At 34.9% G+C, this 19,931-nt stretch overlaps 1 protein-coding gene across 2 annotated transcripts in view; it reads left to right on the top strand.

Moving 5' to 3' along the window:
* LOC150108985 (uncharacterized) overlaps positions 1 to 19,609 on the top strand; it is a 275,662-nt gene extending 256,053 nt beyond the window's left edge. For both annotated transcript variants that reach the window (XM_090411204.1, XM_090411197.1), the window contains one exon: positions 14,349 to 19,609. In XM_090411204.1, coding sequence (XP_090267330.1) covers positions 14,349 to 14,570 — 222 coding nt within the window. In that variant the 3' untranslated portion in view covers positions 14,571 to 19,609. The remainder of the gene's footprint in view (positions 1 to 14,348) is intronic.
* Positions 19,610 to 19,931: the final 322 nt, after the last annotated feature.

The raw sequence follows: 19,931 nt of genomic DNA, 5'->3' as shown, positions 1-19,931 counted from the left end.
GACATACTTGTCAGAATCTGCTTTTTCAAATATGATCGTCATAAAAAATCAATTAAGAAACCAAATTACAAATGATCATTTGAATGATTGTCTGCGATTGGCCAATTCTTCATATCAACTTGACTATGAAAATATTGCGAGGTCTAAACAATGCCAAATTTCACATTAACTTTTTTTTTTTTTAATCAACCAGCATTTCCTGTAACTTGTGAGTTTCTAATCAATCTGTTGTTTTTTCTAACTTTGGTTTTCCAAAATAGAGAAATAAATATTTTATTCCAATATATTTGTTTTTTTTTGTTGTACTAAAATAATTAAAAGTGATAAATAAATTTTTAAATACACAAATAAAGTTTTTAGTTGTTTATTTGTGCGTAATCAGATATCAGGTTGGGGGAACGTGATCTATATAAGAGAGTAGATCACCGAATAACTTTTTATATAGAAAAGTAGCTCACGTAGTAAAAAAGGTTGAACGCCACTGATAGTATTACATGAAAAATTTACTTCATTACTAACTTCCTATCTACAATTTTCCTCCAAATCAGTCTGTTACCTGTCAAGACTCCAATGTTATCAGGTCTTATATTTCTGTCTTCTAAGGCACTTTTTATTGTGTCAATCTACCTATATCTTGATTTTCCTGCCAACCTGGCTGAGAATACTTGTTTTACTTCTGACCCAGCTCTCAGATCCATAAGTTAAAATTGGCTTGAATATCTTGTATACCATGAATATCTTGTACATCTTGTATACAGCTAATTTAGTGTTTTGGCTAATTTTTCTCTTATTCCATATAAATTTATTCAGTTGAGTTCCTACCATACCAGCTTTGTTAATTCTGTTGTCTATTTCCATATTTAATTTACCATCTTCACTAAAAATTGTGCCTAAGTAGCTGAAATGTTTTACTTGTTCTATAGGTTCTCCTTTCACAATGCAGTTGATATTTTCAATGTTTCTGCCTATTTTCGCTTTCTTTGTCTTTTTAATGCTGACCTTCATACCATATCTATTACAACAGTTATTCAATTTAAGAATTATAGAAACGTAAACACAAGATTATTTTAATATTTGCCAAATATTTCAGTCTGAAAATAACAGACTATCTTCAGTGGCTACATAGGAACAGTTTTTAACAAGGTAGAATACCAACAATTGATCATTCAAAAGTAGTATGAGCTGCGTGATGTTACATTGCTAAGTATTAAAGAGAGAAAATTTTTTCATCAGAGTGATGATTAAACTATAGGTATTAATTCACAATTTCATGTAATAATCTTAATTTATAAATAAGATTATACTAATGTAGGAATTACAAGTCTCAATTAAAAATAAAAAATAATGTGTTATCCTGATTAAACTTTTCCATATTTTTGATAAGGAAATACAGTCATTTCGAATGAAGTTAGGGTGTTGAAGTAAGGCATCAGCACTTTCTTTAAATAGGCGTTCAAATTTATAGCAACATCTGTATAGAAGGCGAGTCTTGGACCAGAGGATGTTGTGGCTTGTCTCTATCCAGTGCTGAGCCAATCCAGACTTATCGGATTTGTTATGCTGAATGTATGATTGATGTTCTTAAATTCTTTTTTCTATAAAGCATCCTGTTTGTCCCAAGTAGGACAGATTGCAGTTACAAGGAACTTGATACACACCAGGAAGAGACATAGTTGAGCGTTTATCTTTAGAAGAGGGGAAATAGGTGGATATTTTGTTAATAGGTATATAAGTGGGGGGTGCTTAAGAGTCAAAGCTGGGGTGCTTAAGGGTCAAAGCTGTATAACTGAGAGGAGACCTCCACATAGCCTTTAAAGGAATGCAGAGAACCGACCAGGGCTTCTGACCTAATGTCCAATCCTCACATTCTCGTGGTGCACCCTGTTGGGTATCTACTTTGATACTGAACGAACGAGGATGGGCTGGCAATTTGGGATTTAGCTGACCAAATTGTATTCTTATTGGTTAAACCAAAATAAAAAATGATGGTACAACATGACAAAATTTCATGCCGGCTGGTGCGTCGCCCGGTTAAACAAGGCCCCCGTTGTTTTCGCCAGGGAACCAGGGCGAACAGAGAAAAGTCAGCTACTGGAACAAATCTGAAAACAAACCCCAACTCAACATCACCAGAGTTAAAGATCGGTACTATCAACGTAAGAAGCTTGAATTGCAAAGAAATCGAGCTAGCTGAGGAATTAGATAAGTACCAGATCGACATAATAGGGGTGACTGAAACAAAAAAGACCAAAACTGGCGAGATCTTTCTGAGCAATAAATACAAAATGTTATATTCAGGCAATGACAATGAAGGAAAAGAAGGAGTAGCCATAGTATTCAACACAAAATACGAGGCTAATCTTCTTGAATGGCAGTCAGTCTCAAGTAGAGTAATGTGGGCAAATATGAGAATGGGGAACTGGACAATGAGACTTATTTGTGCCTATGGTCCCACAGAAGGTTCTACTAAGGTAGAAGTGGAGGAATTTTTTGAGGCTTTAGAAAAAGCAACTGACACAATGAAAAAGGAAAAGTTGGTCCTTGTTGGGGATCTAAATAGCAGAGTAGGAAATGATTGCGAGACATACAAAAATATTTTGGGAAAATTTGGAGAAAAGAGCAAAGCTAATAATAATGGTAAATATCTGTTGGATTTCTGCTCAGGACATAGACTGGTTATTACTAACACCATGTTCCAACATAAAAATGTGCACAAATTCACATGGAGAGAAGAGGCAAGGAATAAGAAAAGTCTCATTGACTATGTTATTGTTGATAGTGATGCTTTCTCCATGGTGCAGGACACCAGAGTGTACAGAGGATTTGAAATTGGAAGTGATCACTATTTAGTCTTGAGCAGGATAAAATTGAATTTCATATTGAAAAGAATAACATGTAAGAAAGTTTTAAAGCGAATAAAAGTTGAGCAGCTCTCAGATGTGAACTGTAGACTAAAATACAGAAAGATTATTGAAAAGAAAATGAAAGAGTTTGAGAACAGGAATCAAACCTTGGAGATTCAGTGGCAAACTCTAAAGAAAACATTGATTGATTCTGCCAGAGAGGCATATGGTGAGGTTGTTTGCAAGGATAAAAAAAATCAGAACTCCCTGGTGGACACAGGAAGTTAAAGAGGCAGTGAAGGAAAAGAAGAAAGGATATCAAAAGTTCCTGGCAAATAAGTCAGCTTTTACTCTTACAGAATACAGAGACAAATGTAAGAAAGCTAAACAGTGTGTAAAACTAGCTAAACAAAAGTCATGGGAGGACTTTGGCAAGAATATAGAAAATAAATATCAAGAAGGTGGCAAAATATTCTGGAGGTTGTTGATGAAGCTTAGGAATGGAGGAAAGAGTGCTGTAAAAGGAGTTAGAGATGATAAAGGTGACATGAAAACTGGAGAAAAAGATATCTTTGAAGTATGGAGTAATTACTTTGAAAAACTGCTAAATGAAACAAGCAGTGATGACAGCACAGTGATAAAAAACACTGACCAGGCATGCAGTCAGGAATACATATCCATACTTGAAGTAGAAAAAGCCATCAAAGGCTTGAAATGTGGAAAGGCAGCAGGAGTAGATGATATTCGACCAGAAATGCTGAAGTATGGTGGTATAAAAGTCTTACAGTGGCTGCACTGCATAGTTCAGAAAGCTTGGACAGAGGGACGAATTCCCAATGATTGGAGTAGAGCTCTCATAGTACCCATATATAAAATGGGAAATAAAACTGAATGTGAGAATTACAGAGGTATTTCCCTACTGAGTGTTCCTGGCAAGATCTATGCAAGTATACTTGAGAAACGGTTGAGAAGAATTGTGGAAGAAAAGCTTGGTGAAGAACAAGCTGGATTCAGGCCAAATAGAGGCTGTCAGGATCAGATCTTCACTTTACGACAAATAGTGGAGAATGCATGGGAATACAACAAAGATCTGTATTTAAGTTTTGTCGATTTGGAAAAGGCATATGACAAGGTGCCAAGAGAGAAGCTATTCAATACGCTGCAGTTATATGGTGTCAATGGGGCATTATATCAAGCAATACTTAGTCTTTATTAGAGTTGTAAATCAGCAGTTAGAATTGAAGGAAGTACAGGAAGATGGTTTAATGTTAAATCTGGTGTGAGACAAGGATGTACATTATCCCCTCTGTTATTCATTATCTATATGGATCACATTATGAAGGAATGTGGTATTAAACCTGATATCAAAATTGGAGATGTTAATGTCAGCTCTTTTCTTTATGCGGATGATGTTATACTTCTAAATAAATCCGCTACAAGTCTGCAAGATTCTCTGACTAAATTGAATAGCTGTTGTAATAGATATGGTATGACGGTCAGCAATAAAAAGACAAAGACAATGAAAATAGGCAGAATCATTGAAAATGTCAACTGTGTTGTGAATGGAGAACCTGTGGAACAAGTAAAACATTTCAGCTACTTAGGCACGATTTTTACTGAAGATGGTAAATTAAATATAGAAATAGACAACAGAATCAGCAAAGCTGGTATGGTGGGAAGTCAATTGAATAAATTCATATGGAATAAGAAAGAAATTAGTCGGAACACTAAATTAGCTATATACAAGATAGTGTTCAAACCAGTTTTAACTTATGGATCTGAGAGCTGGGTCAGAAGTAAAACACTTGACCAACGACTAGAGACCGCAGATATGAGAGTCCTGAGAAAGATTAGAGGCGTGAACAGATGGCATCAATGGCAATATCATATTAAAAATGAGGATATTAGGAAAGAACTTGACATTGTTAGCATCCAGGAATGCGTTAGCAGAGCTAATCTCAGGTGGTATGGTCATTTAAATAGAATGGGAGAGGAAATATTAGCAAAACAAGTGTTCTCTGCCCGGTTGGCAGGAAAACGACTCAGAGGAAGACCAAGATATAGGTGGATTGATACGGTACAAAGTGCCTTAGACGATAGAAATATAAGATCTGATAATGTTGGAGTCTTGACAAGTAACAGACTGATTTGGAGGAAAATTGTAGATAGGAAGTTAGTAATGATGTAATTTTTTCATGTAGTACTGTCATATCCTGTACACCCCTTGAGGGTACATGGCAGGAATTTGATGATGATGATGATGTATATAAGTGGTTGTTAAATCATATTTCTTCAGGATTCTTGAAATTGGTTCTGAAATCCCGGAAATATATGGAATTGGAACTCAATGTATTAAATCTTTGTTGTTCTGGATTGGATTGTAGGAATCGAACAGATGTTGTGTGCTTTTTTCAGAGAAGCCATTTAATTTCATGTCATGTTTGATAGTTGAAAGTTCTTTCTCTAATTCCTGAGAAGTTGTAACTCATCAGATTAAACATTTTATGATTCCTGTTTTTTGATAAGGATGATGAGAAGATTGTTTGAGAATATAACGTCTAGTGAACGTGGGTTTTCTATAAACTGTTGTTGTTTTTATATATGGGAGCTCTATGAGAGCTCTGCTCCAATCATTCTACTTTTGAATGATCGATTGTTGGTATTCCACCTTATTAAAAACTGTTCCTATGTAGCCACTGAAGATAGTCTGTTATTTTCAGACTGAAATATTTGGCAAATATTAAAATAATTTTGTGTTTACGTGTCTGTAATTCTTAATCATAATGTCACAAGTGTCTCTAAAGAGTAAAAGTTATTCAATTTAGTCAGGGAATCTTGCAGACTTGTAGCAGATTTATTCAGAAGTATAACATCATCTGCATAAAGCAAAGAGCTGATATTAACATCTCCAATTTTGATATCAGGTTTAGTACCACTTTCCTACATAATGTGATCCATATAGATAATGAATAACAGAGGCAGATGATATTCGACCAGAAATGCTCAAGTATGGAGGTATAAAAGTCTTATAGTGACTACACTGCATAGTTTAGAAGGCTTGGACACAGAGACGAATTCCAGATGATTGGAGTAGAGCTCTCATAGTACCCATATATAAAAAGTGAAATAAAACAATGTGAGAATAAAAACAGAGGTATTTCATTATTGAGTGTTCCTGGTAAGATATATGCAAGTATACTTGAGAAACAGTTGAGAAGGATTATAGAAGAGAACCTTGGTGAATTGGTTAATGTACATCCTTGCCTGACACACCACATTTAACATTAAACCACCTTCCTGTACTTCCTTCAATTCTAACTTACAACTCAAATAAAGACTAAGTATTGCTTGATATAATGCTCCATTAACACCATATAACTGTAGCGTCTTAAATAGTTTCTCTCTTGTCACCTTGTCATATGCCTTTTCCAGATCTACGAAACTTAAATACAGATGTTTGCTATATTCTCATGATTTCTCAACTATCTCTCGTAAGGTGAAAATCTGATCCTGACAACCTCTATTTGGCCTGAATCCAGCTTGTTCTTCACCAAGATTATGGAAGGTTCTCTTCCATAATCCTTCTCGACCGTTTCTCAAGTATACTTGCATATATCTTACCAGGAACACTCAGTAATGAAATACCTCTGTAATTCTCACATTCGGTTTTATTTCACTTTTTATATATGAGTACTATGAGAGCTCTACTCCAATCATATGGAATTTGTCCCTCTGTCCAGGCCTTCTGAACTATGCAGTGCAGCCACTGTAAGACTTTCATACCTCCATACTTGAGCATTTCTGGTTGAATATCATTTACTCCTGCTGCCTTTCCACATTTCAGGCTTTTGATGGCTTTTCTACCTCAAGTATGGATATGTATTCCTGACTGCATGCCTGGTCAGTGTTTTTTTACCACTGTGCTGTCATCATTGCTTATTTCATTTAGCAATTTTTCGAAGTAATTACTCCATACTTCAAGGATATCTTTTTCTCCTGTTTTCATGTCACCTTTATCATCTCTAACTCCTTTTACAGCACTCTTTCCTCCATTTCTAAGCTTCTTCAACAATCTCCAGAATATCTTGCCACCTTCTTGATATTTATTTTCTATGTTCTTACCAAAGTCCTCCCATGACTTTTGCATAGCTAGTTTTACAGTGTTTAGCTTTCTTACATTTGTGTCTATATTCTCTAAGAGCACAAGCTGACTTATTTGCCAGGAACTTTTGATATGCTTTCTTCTTTTTCTTCACTGCCTCTTTAACTTCCTGTGCCCACCATGGAGTTCTGATTTTTCTATCCTTGCAGACAACCTCACCACATGCGTCTCCAGCTGAATCAGCCAGTGCTTTCTTCAGGGCTTGCAACTGAATCTCCAAGGTTTGGTTCCTGTTCTCAAACTCTTTCATTTTTTTCTTGAATAATTATTTGTGTATAATTATTAATAATTATACACAATAATTATTAATATTTGTGTATTTTAGTCTACAGTCTACAGAACAAAGTTTTAAAGCAAATAAAAGTTGAGCATCTGAGAGCTGCTCAACTTTTATTCGCTTTAAAACTTTGTTTCGTGTTCTTCTTTTCAATATGAAATTCAATTTTATCCTGCTCAAGACTAAATAGCGATCACTTCCAATTTCAAATGTTGAGTTGGGGTGTGTTTTAGGATTTGTTCCAGTAGCTGACTTTTCGCTGTTTGCCCTGGTTCCCTGGGCGAAAACAACAGGGGCCTTGTTTAACTGGGCTACATCCCAGCCGGCATGAAATTCTTTCATGTTGTACCATTTTATATTTTGGTTTAAGCTAATAAGAATACAATTTGGTCAGCTAAATCCCAAATTGCCAGCCAATCCTTGTTCATTCAGTATCCAGATAGATACCTAACAGGTGCACCACGAGGTGAGGATTGGACATTAGGTCAGAAGCCCTGGTTGGTTCTCTGCATTCCTTTAAAGGCTATGTGGAGGTCTCCTCTCAGTTATAATAGCTATAACCCTTAAGCACCCCCATTTTAGATAATATCATGAAAAGCTTTGATGTCATTGATCTTTTTAATTTTATCTTACATTCTGGCAGCTTCACTTGAAAATATACCATTTATAAACAGACTGAGGGCACAGCTATGGACTCTCCTTCCTCTCTAGCCAATTATTACATGGAGCATTTTGAAAAACCTGCTGTTGATCCATTTTCTAGATATTTTAGTCATGTGTCATCCGAATGGCACCCTTTCTTTCTCAGTTTACAGAAAATTCACCCACATACACAAACTCCCCCCCCCCCCCACACACACACTCAACAATATGGTGTTATCAAAATCCTTGTTAATTGAGCCTCCAATTTATTTTGACCCAGCTAAACTCTGCTTTATTTACCAGACTTTCTTGTCCAATGGTCACAATGCCAAAAAGATCAACATGCTGACTATAGTAATGCTATCCATTGTCCCTTATATCTGGGGCACCTAAAAAAAAAAAAAGCAAGAGCTCTGAGAAGTGCAATTTACGCACTGCCCTCATGCACTCTCCCAAGGATCCTCTACCTCCTCATCTGTTACAGGTCTTTGCAAAGTTCCTTGTTTCTGCAAACATCTACCTAGAAGAACATAAAAAAATACACCTGCCACCATAAGTGTGGATACCTTGCTGAAAATCAAACAGAAGAAAGCCATGCTTTGTCACAACAAATATGAATTTGAAAGACTTCTTTTTTAATGGAATCAGCAGCAGATTTATAAAACTAACCCAACCTTAAAAAAATATGACTGTATTAAACTTCACAAGATTTCATTCACCATCATCAATTTCCTGATAAGTACCCTCAAGAGGTGTTCAGACTACTATGACAGCACTACATGATTAAGTTTACTTTATTATTAATCTCCTAATAACAATTTCCTTCCAACTTAGTTTATTACTTGTCAGCACTGAAATATTGTCATATCTAATATTTTGTTCTTCTAAGGAACGTCTGACTGAATCAATCCACCTAGACCTTGGTCTTCCTCTTGGTCTCTTTCTTGCCATCTTAGCAACAAACACCTGTTTTGCTAACCTTTCCTCACCCATTATATTTAAATACCATGCTCATACATTCTTGAATGCAAGCAATGTTATGTTCCTTCCTAATGTAATTTTTCATATAATTCTACATTGATACCATCTGTTCAGGCCCCTAATTTTTCTAAGAACTCTCATATCTGTCATCTCTAATCTTTGATCAAGTGCTTTATTTCTAATATGTTATGGATTTATTATGGATATTTCTCATATCCATAACTTAAATTAAGTTTGAACACTGTTTTGTACACTGCTAGTTTAGTGTTTTGGCTAATTTATCTTATTCCATAAATTTATTCAACTGGCACCCACCATATCAGCTTTGCTTATTCTGTTGTCTACTTCCAGATTTAACTTGTCATTGTCACTAAAAACTGTGCCTAAATATATCTGAAATATTTGTGCTATGCTCTCCATTGAGAATGCAACTGAAGTTTTCTATGTTCTTGCCTATTTTCATAGTTTTTGGTCTTTGATTTTCATGCCAATTTTGTTTCAACTTTTATTCAATTTAGTTAGAGAATCCTGAAGACTTACACCTGGATGCATTTAGGATACATAGGCATCAGTTTGATATCTCCAATTCTAATATCAGGCTTGATGCCAGTGTCTTTCATAATGTGCAACTAATTTTACATCAAACCATTTTCCTTTATTTCCTTCAATTCTAACTGCTGACTTTTAACTTAAATATAAACTATGTATTGCTCTGTATGATGATCCATTTACCTCACATAAGTGTGTTTTGAAAAACTTTTCAAAATACCACAGTTATATGGTGAAAGTTATATACAGTTTTGGAAAAGACATACAACATACTTCTTTGCCTTTTCCAGATCTACAAAACTTAAGTACAGATCCTTGTCATACTCCTGTGAATTCTCAACTATTTGTTGTAAAGTGAAAATTCAATTCTGACAACCTCTGTTTGGCTTAAGCCAAGCTTCTTGGCTCTTCCAGTTTCTTTTCCACAATTTTTTCAGCCTCTTTTCAAGTATGCTTGTATAAATCTTACTTGGAACATTTAGTACAGAAATTCCTCTGTAATTCTCAGATTCAGCTTGCCATTTTCTCTTTTTTTATAGATGGAGACTATGCCATCAGGAATTCAACCTACTGACTAGACCCTCTGAATTATCTAGTGTAGCTACTGCAAAACTTTTATGCCTTTATAATTAAGCATTTCTAATCAAATATCATCTACTCGAGCTGTCTTTCCACATTTCAGGTTTTTTGATGGCTTTTTCTCTCAAGTATTTATATGTGCTTTTGTTTGCATTCCACTTGAAAATTTTCTACTAGTGTTCCATTACTGCATGTTTCGTTTTAAAGTCTTTCGAAGTAATTACCGCACACATCTAGAATATCTTTATCTTCAAATTAAAGATGCCAAGAAATATTCTTGGTCTAATCCTTTATCCAAATGTAAGCAAACAATGTTTGCATGTGAAGCATCTTCACGACTGGGATACTTATGGGCTTCACATTAATTGCTTTTGTATTTCATAATGCAAAGCCCACATCCTTTCAGATGTATAATGCTATACATTATGGAAAGGGCCTTTGTAGAAGTAAAGGGTCATCTCCAAAAACTAGGCGATCCCACTACCCTGAATGAGTGACCCAACGGGATCATTTTTACTCAGTAACTCTTGATCAGGGTAGTAAGTGTGTTGCCTGGGTATGACTGGTGAGATGAGGTGGAGAGCAAGGATTATGAATGATATGTTGGCTGAAATGTGTGAGGGAGGAGAGTACAGTTTGTTAATGTGTGGAATGAGTGTGAGGAACGAAGTGAACTATATAAGAGAGATGGACTACATTTGAGTGGTTATGGTGTGAGTCGCTTGGGGAGAGATTGCTGTTGGAAGGTAAAGAAGTGAGTACAGAGAATGAATCAGATCAAGTGGGAAGTGATGTGGAAGAGCAGGAAAGATTGAAGAGGTGGTTATGAATGAAGAAGTGAGTGGCATGAGTATGGAAAATGAGAGAATGGGTGTGCAAGAGAAACAGGGAGATTCAAGGTGGATAGGGGTACACAGCATGAGAAAGGTGGATGCTCCAAGAGGATGTGAGAGCATGTGTAGACAGGAAAGGAATGTCCTGTGATCAAGAGGAAACTGTTGAAATTGAAGAGGGTTCTAAAATGAATAAGCGGAAAGGGAAATGGCCCAGTCGAGCATGGAGAGATCACATCGAATGAGTGGTATCAGTGGAACATTTGTTTGTATACAAATGCTAGAAGTGTAAGAAACAAGGCATATGAAATAGTTGCACTAATTGAGTCTGTTCATCCAAAAATTGTTGGAATAAGTGAAACATGGCTATAGACTGGAATGATGAGATAGCAACTAGAAGTAAAGAAAATGAGTTTCTTGAGTTTGAGTCATAACTACCTCAGACAGTATGTAACAGAGGGCACACAAGGATTGAGGGTCTTTGATTTTGTCATCTCATCAGAGGACGTAATTGGTGTGAGAGTGACCATGAGGCGATTACCTGGGTGGTCGCCAGCAGTGTGAGGACCTCTGTAAGAAAAGGGTATACGTGGAACTACAACGGGGGGGGGGGGTGATTATGATGAGCTCAGGAGGCAGCTTGCGGGTGTAGCATGGAATGAGGAGTTAGCAGGAAAAGAGATCAATGCAGCTCGGGGGATTTTCAAAAACTATCTAGTAGATGCAATGTCTAAATGTATCCCAAGAAGGTTAAATAAGGTAGGTGTGAAATGGATGAATAAAGAGATGAAGCATGCGATACAGAGAAAAAGGGCATTATGGAGGCAGCATAAGAGAAGTGGAAATAACCAATTCCATGAGGACTACAAAGACCAGGCAAGGCAGGTGACTTGGTTGGTGAGGGTAGCTAAAGAGAGTTATGAACAGCAGTTAGCTAATGAAGCCAAAAAGAATCCTAAGGAGTTCTTTCGATATGTAGCCAGCAAAAGATAGAATGATTATGGAAGGATGACATTGATTGGAGAAAATGGTTTAAAGACAGCTGTTGCAGAATGTGTGGTGGGGATACTTAATGAACAGTTCATAAAGGTCTTTCAATCTTGTGAATGTACTTCATTTAGAGATTGAGAGCAGTTGATGGGGAGGAGAGACTGACTGTAAGTGAGCAAGAGGTGTATGGGGAGTTGAGCAAACTAGATGTAAATAAGGCTGTGGGACTTGATAATATACCACCTATTCTGAAGGAATATGCCAGGGAGTTGATGTCGGCCTTGACATATTTTTTTAATATGAGTCTTGCACTTGGTCAAGTTCCTAAGAGTGGAAGGAGGGCAAGATTGTGCCACTTCATAAAGGAGGTGATAGAACTCAAGCATCATACTATTGGCCTGTTTGTGAGTCAGGTGTTGTAGTTAAGTTGTTGGAGAAGCTTGTGAGAACTAGGATTCAGAATTGGGTTGACAACAATGGTATTATCTTTGATGGACAGCATAGATTTGCTAAAGAGAGGTCATGTTTTAGTAATCTACTTACTTATTACAATAAGGTGACTGCTTCCTTGAACAGAGGAGAAGGATACACAGTAATATACTTAGATTTCACAAAGGCTTTTGATAGATTGCCACATAAGTTGATATTAGACTGGAGACTGGTTATCTGATAGGTATCAACAAGTTGTGTATGGGGGGAGCGATATCCAGGAAAAGGAAAGTCACTAGTGGTTTGCCTCAGATGTCTGTTTTAGGACCATTACTGTTTAACTTGTATATTAATGATATAGGTGAATATTTGGATGGAGATCAGTTGTTTGCAGATGATGCAAAGTTGGGAAGAACCATGAAGAGTAGAGAGGATGTTTTGGCCTTACAAAAAGACCTGAATAAATTGAGTGATTGGGAATGGGGATGTGAGTTCAATGTTGCAAAATTGTAAGGTTTTAAAATTTGGAAAACAAAGATGGGAATGCAAAATTTATGCTTGGTAAGGATATATTGTCAGAGATGGAGGAAATAAGAGATCTAGGGGTGATAGTGGATAAGGATCTGAAATTTAGGGGACACATAGCCAAAATTGTGAAGACAACACAAAGGCTTCTGGGAATGATGCAGAGGACACTGACTTGTAGAAATAGGGAGATTCTTGTTCCATTATATAAAGCTTTGATTAGGCCACACATTGGCTATTGTGCCCAGATTTGGTCAGCTGGTTTTCAGAAAGACGAAGAGATGTTGGAAAAGGTCTAGAGGCAACTGACTAAGGGAGATTCAAGTTTCTAACCTCTGGAATGTCGAGTATGAGGAAAGATTGAGAAGATGCAACTTGCAGAGTCTGGTGGACAGGAGGAAGAGAGGAGATATGATAGAGACCTACATTAGTAAGGGTTATAGGATCAGTGCTGGAGAGGTTCTGCAGAAAATTGTGGGAGATCAGAGGAGAACCAGAGTTCATTCCTGGAAACTGTATAAAGAGGGTGTGAGAAGCAGGTTTTTTTCATGCAGAGTTGTGAATGATTGGAATGCCTGGCCTGAGAGTGTGGTGTCTGCGGAGAATTTGAGTGTGTTTAAAGCACTATATGATAAAAAGACTTCCCAGATGAGTCTTTGACTCCATTGGGTCTTGGGTAATAATAATAATACTCGGTGGTGATTTCACTCAGTGATAGGTAAACCCTACCTCTTAGCAGAACCACTCTTCTCCCCCCCAAAAAAGCATCCAATGGAATGCAGTAATCAAAACTATTTCAGTGAATTCTCTCACATGTCTATACTTAAACATGCTCCAAAAAACTCAGATGATCCATCAGATCATCCAATCAATGAGTGACCATTAATTGGGTGATCTGATTTAACTCATTACTTGCAGAGCCACTCCTATCCCAGGGAAAAGCAGCCACAAGACTACTTCAGCAGATTTTCCGACTATATTAATAAAGGGAATTCTCTACAAACTCACGTACCCCCCCAGATCCCTCTAATCTCAGCAGATAGTGACCCAAAGGATCATATAGCACAAGCTCCATATAACTCAGTAGCGGTTCCACTCAGTGACAGACCACTCATGTCCTAAGGAAAGGTATCCACTTCAGCAGCACAAGCTCCATGGAAACCAGCAAATTTCCCACTTCAGTGCAAAACTGCATCAGTGGGATCCTGAACAAAAAGCAGTACCAAGGTTGAAGTAATACTTCCTATATCCAAGTAGTGAAAAGGTGTATCATCTTATTAAAATATTCTGGATTAGAGATAGTCACAGAAAGCTTTATCACTTCTTAATAAATTAAAGTTGCCAGGACATTGTGTTCTTGATTAATGTGACATGTGACTACTATCAAGTGTGTTGAGATATTTGTAATGTAATGTAATGAACTGGTGATTCACAATACATTGATACTGAAAAATAAAATTATGAAATTAATATTTATATATTTAATATAATTCTTAATGCTGATTCATACGAAAACATTTTTTTTTTGTTTTCTATAGGGAGCCCTTTTTCAGTCTCCACATTTTGATGAGAACGACGTCCAGACTATATCGCACAAATGTGAAGTTTTATCCTGGGAGGAGTATCAGAAACAGAGGGACCAAGATGATGCCCACAGCTCCTCCTATGGCTCTCTCTTTGACAACAATGATATATATTATCTTGCTGGAACATATGACCCAATCACTGGGGCTCTCACAATGGAACCAGGGATCCCGTGAATGTGCATTGGCAGTGCGGTGTAGTGTATCATTACTACCACAGTGACAAGGTGAACAAAAGACAATATTTCATCATTTTATGCAGTGATTCTTGACATCACCTTATCCCTTGTTTCTTTATCTAGTGAAAGATTGCTCCTTGATACAGGATTGGCCTGTAAAATGACGATACTTTTATGTCCCATAACATTTCCAGGAAAAAAAATTGTTGTTGTGCCTGGTAGTTTAACACTTGTGATTATTTCACCGTTTTAATGCTTTGGAGGAGGGGGGGGGCTTCCCTGCTTTATACGAAAAAAGAAAATGATGTTTAAAAAAAAAAGCTGTCCTGTATTGTCCTGTTACAATTGTTGCATTTTAAAGTTGCCTGTTCAGAAAGTACCTGATTACAGAAATTCTATATATTCAACATTGTTTGAAATATTCCTTGATATGCTGAAATCAAAGTGTATACTATCTAGCCGCTAATGCACGTAGCACAAACATTTTGCAATATATTTTCTGTGAATTTTGCGTCCAAAACATGCAATTTGTTGTGTTTTTTTTTTTTTTTTTTGTCCTGAAAGCTGTTACTTTTAAGTTGCATTAGTTTATTATTTTTATTTTTGTAGCTGAAATGCTACAGTAATGGGGGAGCCCCTTACTTGTGATCTCCTAACATCACAAACAGAATGGTTGGTTTCACCCTCTTAGAGATAAGAAATTATCTAATTTCTAGCAGGTGGCAAATATATATAGTATAATTTCTTTGTTACATGAAGTTCTGACTTTTCTTTCAATTTATCTATAGTATATCAGAAGTGATATTTTCTGTTTCCTAAATTAAAAGCATGTATCTATTTCAAGAGTCGTTAATTTGGAATGGGGAGAAAGCAAGAATTTCATTCAGATTTCTGGTTCTCTAATCTCTTGGGAATGAATTGTAGACACTCTCACAGAAGCGCCTTAACACAGACATCTGGTATAGTTGTATGAATAATTTAAGAATTAATTAGAGTTGAATTAAAAAAAGTCCAAATATGCATTCCTGAAAATTTTACCTCTTACTTTATTCATTATGAATTGTGCTAAGAAATAATACCATCTACCAATGAATATCTCCAAATTACTACTATTATTAATTTATTCAAAGTGATTTGTTAGTTGCTTGCATATGGTTTAATATTTTTCGTTTATTGATATATTTCAAGTTTTTTACTTTTCTGTACATAATAGAACAAAGTTAAAATGCCTTAACAATTTTTTAGCATTTTAGAATTCAGAGTAACTATTACAATAAAAACTAATTACATCTTCATTTCTATCTATGTTAAGATATTGTTATCATTAATAAACATGTAAATAACAATATGGTGCTTTTCTAGAAGTCTGCCACTTGTACTCACTTTCTGATTTGATTTTATATCTTTTTGAATACCTATAGATGAAATCTTGTTAACAGTGGCAAAAGGAATAAGGCAGGGTACATGTTCTAAAGGCTTTTTTAATGATTTTTTTAGTTCACAGTAAAATATATTTGCCACCTCCACTATGTGCTGTTACTTTTTTCATAGTCTAACTGATGTACTATAACTACTTGTTGTTTTCAGCTGTTGTGTTTGTGTAAAATGCAAGTTTTAATGTTAACAGTTGAAGGTTGAACAGCAGATTTTTCCCTTCTGTGTAGCTTTAAAGAGTTTATGAAGAAAATCTAAATACTGTATTTCATAGTTTGCCACACAGAATACCAACTACAAGCACATTATATTTCTTGTGTCATGGTGCTTTTTATTTAATCACATATTTTGTTACTACAGATAATTTATTTAAGTATAAATTTATGGTGTCAGTTTGGATAAACTGTGTTACAAAGTGATAACCGAACAAATATTGTAGAAACAGTGACAATTTCAATTTTTGTTTTTACTAATCTCAAAGGTTGGAGAAAAAAATATTATATTAATGTTTTCCTTCATTGTCTTACTACATTAATACTGTTTTCTTTACAAATTCATATTTCTTCTTCTTACTGATTTGTATGATGATATGAAGTCAGACTCACTAAAATGAAGGTATAATTCAGTCCTTTACCCCCCCCCCCCTTTTTTTTTTTTATCAATCATCCAATTTTCTTTCATTTTGCTGTTTGTTTCCATAAAAATTAAAACTTACTACATAATTCCATCATTTAATATCTGAAGAATGTACTATGAGAAATTTTGATGGGTTCAATTTTTTTTTTTAGCATGCAACCATTACCATCTCTGTACATAATATCATTAGCTAGAGCTCTCATTTATTGGCAGGCTTTGTCATTAAGTACACTCCATCCTCACTAAGTTTTTCGAGAAGTCATTATTTTGAAAGGCAAAATGAAATACAGTATTTATCTATTTATTTTTTTGATGCTTAATATTTACCAGGGTCGTTTATCTCTATTCAGTGTGTTAATGGTAAATGATGCCATAATAACTTTAGATGTTCTTATTAGTATATGATATGACACTTTCTAATGTCTGAAATATATGACATCCTCCCCCTAGGTTATGGAACTTCCATTTTGTTGGTGTTTGTTGGTAGAATCACTGTAAACTATATAGCATCTCATAGTATCATCTGTCATGCTGCAATTCTGCACAGTTTTGACATGTCAGACAATTGTTTGGCTGTAAATCATCTGGTTCACAAAGCTTAATGCATTAGACTTATGCAAAGTGTGTTATCAGACACCATTGCAAATTCCATAGTACTTTTTGTTGCATTTCCTGTACAGTGTACAGTCTGTGTGTGTATTATAGGGTATATTTGCCAAGTAGAACCCCTATTTTTATAAAGCCATTTGGAAAGGGCTGTGGTGAAGGGTGCTGGCTTGTATATAGAGACCTAAGTTTATTAGTTCTGGACAAGTTTGGTAGCCAATATTTTGTCTCTTCAGATTGATTGTATGTATAATATCCTGGACTTTTGGTTAGTCTTGGATAAAAGGTGCCTGTTTTGTAGTGTTTCTGAAAAATAAAAACAAAGGAGGAGAGAAAAAATGCATCAGTATGGATGTTTATTACTGTTGCAACAGCCATATTTTTGCTCCTTAAAAAATAAAATAAAAATAAATAATGGAAATAAATACTCTCAATATTTCACTGCATTCAAATAAAAGTTCTTTGTGTACATTATTATAAGGCTACCACACCACCTCTTTACTCAAGAGCCATGCTGCAAGAAAATTTTTCTTGTTATTGTTTATATAATGTGAACAAAATTTCTTGAACCTATTTTTCTTAATTTTCATTCATGTTTCTGTGCTGTAAAAAAAGCGAAGCTGGAGATTTTCAGTATAGCTATTTTTTTTTTTTTTTTTTTTTTTTTTTTTGCATTAAGTAAGTTTTCAATAAAAAAGCTATGCACCAATATGCAAATAGCTTAAAATATACCAGTGTAATTTAATTAATTTTCTCTTTCTCTCTCACTCATTCTTTTTTTTTTTCCTTTCCTTTTGGTTGTCCTGTGAGCATAGATCATGGAATAGAGCAGTTGTGTAACATCTGCTTGAATGATCTTGGAGAAGTGGTTTTATCTCCAGTTAGGAGCAAAAGTTCACTTATTTAAATCATACAACTTGTTTATAACTAGTCAGTCATGCACTTATATTATGAATGATTATTCTATTAATCTTCGGATGGACTTTAAGTGCAAAAGCACCTTTTATTCTTATTATTATTTCTTATGATAGCCATTACAGCTTTCTTGTTACAGACCTTTTTTATTATTTTATTATATTAAAACTTCTGAAAACATGCAATACCTTCAATTTTGTTATTGTAGCATTCATTATTTAAATATTGCCATATCATCAAGATTCTAGTTGTTATATCCTTTCTCTTATATAAAAATAATATTATCTTTCAAAGGATAATAATTCTTCTATCAGTATAAATTCATTAGTTAAGCCAATTTACTGTTAGTAGGTACATATATTTATTCTTTTCTGTGATGTTTAATTAATCATGTTTCACTGTTGAACTTGCAATATTTTCTTGCAATCTGGCTCTTCCGCTTGAGTTATCCATAATATATGCAATCCACATTATTAGACTGGCTGACCAAGGCACTGTCCATCCCAGGTATGTGGCTGTAGGCTCTTATGTCAGGATAGTCATTTGAATCAAAGGGTAAAGATATTTTGTGGAGACTCCAACTGAATTATTTATTTCAAGCAGTAACATAAATTACTGCAATTAATTACTAAATAATGTTAAAGCCAGTGTGACAACTACATAAATGTAAATGTTATTAATTGAATGTTAAGTTTTAAAAATATTGATAGCACTTAGTGTGCAGCAAATGTGTGCTTATCTCGTTGAATTCTGATTATGAAAATTATGCTTAATACATAAAAGATTTTATATATAAAGATTTAATTAAACATCACTTTATCTATTACAACTTTTTTTTTTATTTTCTTTAGTTTTGCTAAATGTAACCTGAAAGAAATGTTTTTAAATATTAAAGATTGTAAAATGTATCAGATTGACAGTTTTTGTAACAAACGGAAATTTGGGATAAAAGCAACTGAGTTGTACATACTTTGTAATATTTTATAGCATATTTGCAACAGTTAAGTGTTTTGGACAAACCTTGATAGGTATCTATTGTTTATAAGAAAACATTCCTCTAGGACTTGTTTAATAACAAAATAATCAGAAAAAAAAAATCATGTGATATGTCTTAAAACACAAATTCTTAGGAAAGTTTCTCTATTGTGAAAACTCTCCCTTATAGTTGTTGATAGAAGCAGAAAATGAATTCCAAACAGTTGGAGTCTCGGCCTCTTGCTGGTGCAAACACACCCACAAATGTGTGCATCTCCTTATCTTCTGTGTCTCTCAGACAGCAATTGTTCAGTGTTGGAGGCTGTCAGTTGTAACTAGTTGTTGTCATGGTTGACATTAAACCACCGGTGTGATATATTCGAAGGATCTTATTCTGCACAGCACTTAGTAGTTTACCTTATTAAATGAGCTGGTTGTTTTTGTGAGTCAATAAAATTTGTTTTGTATTCAGCTGTGGAAATTGTAGTCTCTTTTGGATCTATTATTTTTAAAATGCCTATTTTATTTTCAATAATGTGATCATATCTATATATTTTGGATAATTTTCTGCTCAAAAAACTCTTACAACCTATATATATATATATGATGTAAATTTTCCTATAAGTTGATAATATTGATATACTACATATATTGATATTCAAACATAAGTACGATGATAACCTAAAAACATTCTGGATAAAAATAAGTGCTTTTAAAAAGTAGTTTCAGACATTAAACTCTTACTAAGAAGAGCTCCTTTGAAGACGGTACTAGACTGAACAATTTGTGGTAG

Source organism: Typopeltis vanoorti, chromosome 2 (genome assembly GCF_054136105.1).
Source record: "Typopeltis vanoorti isolate ZY-2024b chromosome 2, IOZ_Tvanoo_1.0, whole genome shotgun sequence".
In the NCBI taxonomy this organism is placed as follows: Eukaryota; Metazoa; Arthropoda; class Arachnida; order Uropygi; family Thelyphonidae; genus Typopeltis; species Typopeltis vanoorti.
The sequence above is the reverse complement of the archived record's forward strand: the minus strand, read 5'-3'. Positions and strand labels throughout refer to the sequence as shown.